Source organism: Neoarius graeffei, chromosome 3 (genome assembly GCF_027579695.1).
Source record: "Neoarius graeffei isolate fNeoGra1 chromosome 3, fNeoGra1.pri, whole genome shotgun sequence".
Classification (NCBI taxonomy): Eukaryota; Metazoa; Chordata; class Actinopteri; order Siluriformes; family Ariidae; genus Neoarius; species Neoarius graeffei.
The window spans coordinates 37167841-37175942 of record NC_083571.1 but is presented as its reverse complement, the minus strand read 5'-3'; the positions used below and the strand labels follow the sequence as shown (position 1 = coordinate 37175942).

Below are 8102 nucleotides of genomic sequence, written 5' to 3'. Positions count from 1 at the left end.
AGATTGAGAAGAGAGGTACCGTAGCAATCTGTGAACAGCAGTACGGGTTTATGCCAAGGAAGAGCACGTCGGATGCAATTTTTGCTTCAAGAACGTTAATGGAGAAGTACAGAGAAGGCCAGAGAAAGCTACATTGTGTGTTTGTAGACCTGGAGAAGGCATACAATAGAGTGCCGAGAGATGAGTTATGGTATTGTATGAGACAGAGTGGAGTGAATGAGAAGTATATTAGAGTGGTGCAAGACATGTATGAGAACAGTGAAACAGCAGTGAGGTGTGCAGCTGGAACAACTGAATGGTTCAAGGTGAAGGTGGGACTTCATCAAGGATCTGCTTTGAGTCCTTTCTTGTTTGCCATAGTGATGGATAGCTTGACGGATGAAGTGAGGCAAGAGTCACCATGGAACATGATGTTTGCGGATGATATTGTGATATGTGGTGAAAGTAGAAAGGAGGTTGAGTTGGATTTGGAGAGATGGAGGGATGCATTGGAATGAAGAGGAATGAAGGTGAGCAGTAGCAAAACAGAATACATGTGCATCAATGAGAATGGGGATGAGAGGAAGATGCAAAGAGTAGATGCAAAGAAAGTTGGTGAATTCAAGTACCTGGGGTCAACTGTGCAGGAAAATGGAGGCTGCGATAGTGAGGTGAGAAAGAGAGTGCGGGCAGGGTGGAGCAGTTGGAGAAGGATTTCGGGAGTCATTTATGATCGGAAAGTCCCAGCAAAAGTGAAAGGTAAGATGTATAAGACAGTAGTGAGACCAGCTGTGATGTCTGGATTGGAGACCATACCCTTAACGAAGAGACAGGAGGCAAAGTTGGAGATGGCGGAGTTGAGGATGTTAAGGTTTGTGATGGGAGGTTGGACAGGATAAGGAACGAGCACATCAGAGGGACAGCACATGTGGAGAGCTTGGGAATTAAGCTAAGAGAGATGAGACTGAGATGGTATGGGCACATCCTGAGAAGAGATGCAGAGCATGTTGGAAGGAGAATGTTGAGGATGGAGCTACCAGGCAAACAAAAACGAGGAAGGCCAAAGAGGAGATACATGGATGTGGTGAGAGAGGACATGAAAGTGGCAGGTGTGGTAGAGAACGATGCGGAAGACAGGGAGCGATGGAGACGAAGTATCCGCTGTGGCGACCCCTAATCGGGAGCAGCCAAAAGAAGAAGAAGTTGTTTCCCAGGTTAGCCATTAAAAACACAGAAACTGTAACCTTACACTCCATATCGACTCCTATAGCAATGACTGTATCTGTTTTCACAGTTTTTCAGCTTCATATCTGACTGCATACTCTTGCAGCTGTTTGGGTTCTCATGAATGTCTCTAACTCACGACTCAGAAGCGCGTGTCTCTGAAATCAACTTAAGCAGCTGCACAACTCAACTCTGAACACCAGGAACTTTTGACATGTTTCGCTGACACTTTATATGGATTTTCTCCCTAATTTAGTCAATTACAACCCTGATTCCAAAAAAGTTGGGACAAAGTACAAATTGTAAATAAAAACGGAATGCAATGATGTGGAAGTTTCAAAATTCCATATTTTATTCAGAATAGAACATAGATGACATATCAAATGTTTAAACTGAGAAAATGTATCATTTAAAGAGAAAAATTAGGTGATTTTAAATTTCATGACAACAACACATCTCAAAAAAGTTGGGACAAGACCATGTTTACCACTGTGAGACATCCCCTTTTCTCTTTACAACAGTCTGTAAACGTCTGGGGACTGAGGAGACAAGTTGCTCAAGTTTAGGGATAGGAATGTTAACCCATTCTTGTCTAATGTAGGATTTTAGTTGCTCAACTGTCTTAGGTCTTTTTTGTTGTATCTTCCATTTTATGATGCGCCAAATGTTTTCTATGGGTGAAAGATCTGGACTGCAGGCTGGCCAATTCAGTACCCGGACCCTTCTTCTATGCAGCCATGATGCTGTAATTGATGCAGTATGTGGCTTGGCATTGTTGTGTTGAAAAATGCAAGGTCTTCCCTGAAAGAGACGTCGTCTGGATGGGAGCATATGTTGCTCTAGAACCTGGATATACCTTTCAGCATTGATGGTGTCTTTCCAGATGTGTAAGCTGCCCATGCCACACGCACTAATGCAACCCCATGCCATCAGAGATGCAGGCTTCTGAACTGAGCGCTGATAACAACTTGGGTCGTCCTTCTCCTCTTTAGTCCGAATGACACGGCGTCCCTGATTTCCATAAAGAACTTCAAATTTTGATTTGTCTGACCACAGAACAGTTTTCCACTTTGCCACAGTCCATTTTAAATGAGCCTTGGCCCAGAGAAGACGTCTGCGCTTCTGGATCATGTTTAGATATGGCTTCTTCTTTGAACTATAGAGTTTTAGCTGGCAATGGCAGATGGCACGGTGAATTGTGTTCACAGATAATGTTCTCTGGAAATATTCCTGAGACCATTTTGTGATTTCCAATACAGAAGCATGCCTGTATGTGGATGCAGTGCCGTCTAAGGGCCCGAAGATCACGGGCACCCAGTATGGTTTTCCGGCCTTGACCCTTACACACAGAGATTCTTCCAGATTCTCTGAATTTTTTGTTGATATTATGTACTGTAGATGATGATATGTTCAAACTCTTTGCAATTTTACACGGTCAAACTCCTTTCTGATATTGCTCCACTATTTGTTGGCGCAGAATTAGGGGGATTGGTGATCCTCTTCCCATCTTTACTTCTGAGAGCTGCTGCCACTCCAAGATGCTCTTTTTATACTCAGTCATGTTAATAACCTATTGCCAATTGACCTAATGAGTTGCAATTTGGTCCTCCAGCTGTTCCTTTTTTGTACCTTTAACTTTTCCAGCCTCTTATTGCCCCTGTCCCAACTTTTTTGAGATGTGTTGCTGTCATGAAATTTCAAATGAGCCAATATTTGGCATGAAATTTCAAAATGTCTCACTTTCGACATTTGATATGTTGTCTATGTTCTATTGTGAATACAATATCAGTTTTTGAGATTTATAAATTATTGCATTCCGTTTTTATTTACAATTTGTACTTTGTCCCAACTTTTTTGGAATCGGGGTTGTAACATGACCAGCGAGGGCAGCGGCTTTCACGTACATCCTCTGATCTTTTTAAACTGCTGCTCATGCTAACTCCTCCTCCTTTTATAGGGTGCCATTTAGGTTATGTTTGTCCTCATTGAATGGCTAGTCTTATTGGTCTGAGCTAAACTTTGCTGTCTTTCTTTTATTCGTCATCACTTCTGTTTCCTCGTTCCATGGTTTTTGGAAACTCCTCAATCCTGAAGACGTTCTTTACCGTTACAGATCGCTGACACTGGAGACTCCTTCCATGATCATTAAATAAACATACTTATCTTCTGACAGAAAATTTCACCGAGAACACTTTTACGATTCAATCCTCCATGTGTTGCGAGTGGAGCATCCATGTACACGTCCCTGTGAATGAGCTGTTACTATAGAAACCATAACATATTAGAAGTAGCTGTGAGTAAATGAATCAATCTCTCGTGACCAATCAGAATGCAGAATTTCACAGTGCTGCAGTAGAAGTATCCGAAGATTCTGTTTTGTATTGTGATGTTTGACAAGGCGGGATTTGTTTACGGTGTCCACGCTTGTGATTTGAATTTCGCTTGTTTGTGTCGCTGCTGAACAAACCAGCCTCGAGCAGGAGTTGGGTTTCCTGATTGTTTTGCTTTCTCTCAGTGTTCAGTCTTGTGACATTTCAGTAACACGCCAATAAACTCATGTTTTTTACACGCTGAATAATTAGCCCGTTTGCGCATCATTCACCAGCTGATATTTATCATTCTTGTTTTTTTGTTATCGTGGCTCTCCTTCATGCCATAAAGTGCACCGTCTCGAACCACGTTCCACACGTTGCAGTTGATAAGTGTTACCTGTTAACAGCGTTCGAATGGAACGTAAACAGAACTTTAACCCTTGTATGGTGTTCGGGTCTGTGGGACCCGTTTTCATTTTTTAGCAAAGGAACAATGATACGATTAATTATTTTTTCAAACTCAGACTCATTGGCCTTGGCTCATTTTCTGTGAAGAACATATATCAGAACACATTTTCAATGACCACACACTGTACATCCTCACACACACACACACACACACACACATTTTTATTACATACAGGATGTTCGGGTCCACTGGACCCGGGTCTAATAAAAGTGTGTACCTTCACTCTGTCCTCCTCCTGTCTGGGCCTGCTGTTAGTGTGTGTGTGTGTGTGTGTGTGTGTGTGTGTGTGCGTGTGAGTTTTGTGTTTCTGCCCCTGCTGTTCAAGTGCCGACACCTGTCTGCTCTCACATTCCTACACATTTTACCCTCTGTCTTGCGGGAACCAAGACAGAAGTTCCCATAAATTGTGGGCGGGACACAATAAATATAGCTTTTCCAAAGTGGCTCCTTATCACAACTGATCAGGATGGCCAAAAGATTCTCTGCTCAGATGGACTTGCAAATTATTTTGGAAGAGAGAGAAGCTTTTGATGATGATGTAGAGGAAGACATTTCAGAACGTGAGGATCACATTTTCTGAAAATTCAGAGTCTGACGGTGACTTTGAAGAAAAGGACGAGATAGAGCATCAGCCAGTCCCAAAACGAAGACGAGCATGGGGATGATGTGTTGTATAGACTGACATGGTTACTGTATGTGTTCAGCTTGTGTTGTGTAAACTGAACTGAATGGGTTAAATTTCTAATGAAATTCATCTCATCTCATTATCTCTAGCCGCTTTATCCTGTTCTACAGGGTCGCAGGCAAAGTCAAATCAAAGTCAAAGTCCTTCCCACGCCTTACAGTACCTGGTATTCCTAGGCAGTCTCCCACTCAAGTACTAACCAGGCCCAACCTGTATGTGGCGCATCGGGCGGCGCCGATCTCCGTTTCCATAGCCCTCGGCCTCTCGCCTATTACATAGCTAGGGTTACAGTGGGGGGCTAGTCCTCTAGTAACCACGAGAGTTTAACTCCCCATGCACATCTGTATTGCAGCGTGCCTTGCCAGATGGCAGTAGGTACCATTTTTATGATGGTCTTTCGTATGACCCGACCGTGAATAGAACTCACGATCTCCCGATCGAGAGGCGGACACGCTACCACTAGGCCACTAGTCAAATCAAATCAAATCAAGTTTATTTGTACAGCGCTTTTAACAATAAACATTGTCGCAAAGCAGCTTTACAGAATTTGAACGACTTAAAACATGAGCTAATTTTATCCCTAATCTATCCCCAATGAGCAAGCCTGTGGCGACGGTGGCAAGGAAAAACTCCCTCAGACGACATGAGGAAGAAACCTCGAGAGGAACCAGACTCAAAAGGGAACCCATCCTCATTTGGGCAACAACAGACAGCCTGACTATAATATTAACAGTTATATTAACAGTATAATATTAACAGTATTAACACTAGTCGGTCGGCTCGCAGGCAAGCTGGAGCCTATCCCAGCTGACTACGGGCGAAAGTCGGGGTACACCCTGGACAAGTCGCCAGGTCATCACAGGGCTGACACATAGACACAGACAACCACTGACACTCACATTCACACCTACGGTCAATTTAGAGTCACCAGTTAACCTAACCTGCATGTCTTTGGACTGTGGGGGAAACCGGAGCACCCGGAGGAAACCCACGCGGACACGGGGAGAACATGGAAACTCCACACAGAAAAGCCCTCGCCGGCCACGGGGCTCGAACCCGGAACTTCTTGCTGTGAGGCGACAGTGCTAACCAGTACACCACCATGCCGCCCATGATTAACATTAAACATTTTAAAATATTGACAATCTGTTTAAAGTGGATAAAATGTCGCCGATTTTCTGTGTAATTTAGCAGAACAGAGTGAAATATGCACATGATGATAAACTGATAACAGGGGCGTAGCTAGGATTTTTCAAAGGGGGGGGCACACACTGACTGGCAGCCTGAGTACATTAGGCAACAAAAAAAATAATTATCATTGCTAGTTTTAGGTAGCTTAGAAACCGGCTCTTCCATTATTGCTGTTTCTTCCATGTTTTCTTGATGCTGTGTTTTAGAAACGGCACTAAAATTTAGCTTTGAAGCTACAAAATGTAACTTTGATGGAAATAAATTATACAATAAATTGCTTACGTCTCTTCACGTCGAAAGAAGGAGGAAAGTTTCGCTTGTTTTGACATGGCGAATTATTAACACAAGAGGAAATACTTGTAATTCGCAACTAAAAAGACTGCAGCTACAGTACACTGGCAGTTTGACCATGCTTTCTAGTGCAATTGTGTTGCGCTTGTGCAGAACTGTTTCAATCCTGCACGCCTTGGCTCGTGCACCTGAAGGCATGCCTAACGAGCTCCGGCACGCACACCGTTAACAAAGAAGACCTGTCTTTAATCAATGAACTATGTTTAGGCTATTTAAGGACTGCGCCCATGCAAGCACGATGCGAAGTATTACGCCGCGTCTAGTGTGCCTTACTAAGCCTTGTTTCCTGGCCCTGGGCTTGTTGACCTCCTGGTTTTTCGACTCCTGTTTCTCGTCCCTTGATCTTGTATAGTTTTGCCTCTGATATTCTGTCCATGCCTCGATTGACCTCCTGCCTGTTTCCTCGATTACGACTTTGCCTGCTGTTTCGGACTGTTTGCCTGTCGTGCGCGTTTCACACACTTTATGCTCATATCGCGCTGTGTATTATTTAACATATCTGCACTTACATCCACCTCTCCCACACACACTCTGACAAACTGGGTTTTCGTGCCCAAACCACAGGAAGTCAAGGTTATAGAAACCCTAATGAGGCTGAGGTGACAACCTCATCTCATTATCTCTAGCCGCTTTATCCTGTTCTACAGGGTTGCAGGCAAGCTGGAGCCTATCCCAGCTGACTACGGGCGAAAGGCGGGGTACACCCTGGACAAGTCGCCAGGTCATCACAGGGCTGACACATAGACACAGACAACCATTCACACTCACATTCACACCTACGGTCAATTTAGAGTCACCAGTTAACCTAACCTGCATGTCTTTGGACTGTGGGGGAAACTGGAGCACCCGGAGGAAACCCACACGGACACGGGGAGAACATGCAAACTCCACACAGAAAGGCCCTCGCCGGCCACGGGACTCGAACCCGGACCTTCTTGCTGTGAGGTGACAGCGCTAACCACTACACCCCCGTGCGGCCCGAGGTGACAACCTAGTTTAAAAAAAAAAAAACGTTAGAAAAATTACAGTGGGTGCTTTTCTAATATTCTTATGTGGCTATTGAAAAAATGTATGGTCTGACAAAAGGGGGGGGGGGTCATGGGCATGCCAGCCCCCCCCCCCCCCCCCGGATTATTTTAATGAATTTATTTTACTCTTTTATATATATATATATATATATATATATATATATATATATATATATATATATATATATATATATATATAATTTGAGATTTTGAGTTGAGGCAGTTTATCTTGTGCTAGTTCACTTTTCTAGCTAGTGATAAATCATGAAGGCTGGTTGATTGTGTTATGCTTCCGTGTGTGTGTGTGTGTGTGTGTGTGTGTGTGTGTGTGAGACATAAGAGAATGAGGATGTCCTGTTCCTGTGTCCTTTGTAACAGTTAAAGTAAATATTTGCTGCTGAGATCATGATAGAAGGTATGAGGTACATTTTAAATATTTATAGTTTTATCTGGTTTATTAACTGGTAACCTGGAGCCGGTTGCATAAAACTGTTTGAGACTAGTCTTAGAAGTTAGTCGTCTAAAATTTTCCTTCTAGACTGGTCTTCACTTTTTTCAGTCATTTGGAGAAAAACTTAGACTGGTCTCATTTAAGACCAAAAAGTAAGATGCTCCACCCCCAGGCTAACTTTTATCTACATTCTATTAAAGGTTGCCATGGAAACAACTGACTGTAGGTTGAGCTAGTTACATCAAAGTGGCTTAGATTGTTGTTCACTAACCTAAAGCCTCACTCACAAGCAGCCGTACGTGCTACTACGGGCGGTCTATGGTAAAAAATTTGGCAAAACCGTGCTTGAGACATGCACAACACTTGCGTGTGTTCAGCGCCAAAGAAGGTTGCAGACTGGCCTTGGAGACTT

General features: G+C 43.4%; 1 protein-coding gene across 1 annotated transcript in view; it reads right to left on the bottom strand.

Moving 5' to 3' along the window:
- The window catches only part of stra6l (STRA6-like), a 51699-nt gene extending 45350 nt beyond the window's left edge, over window positions 1-6349 (bottom strand). Inside the window, exon 1 of the mRNA XM_060915643.1 lies at window positions 6255-6349. Within this exon, the coding sequence (XP_060771626.1) occupies window positions 6255-6349 (95 nt within the window). The remainder of the gene's footprint in view (window positions 1-6254) is intronic.
- Between the last annotated feature and the right edge of the window lie 1753 nt (window positions 6350-8102).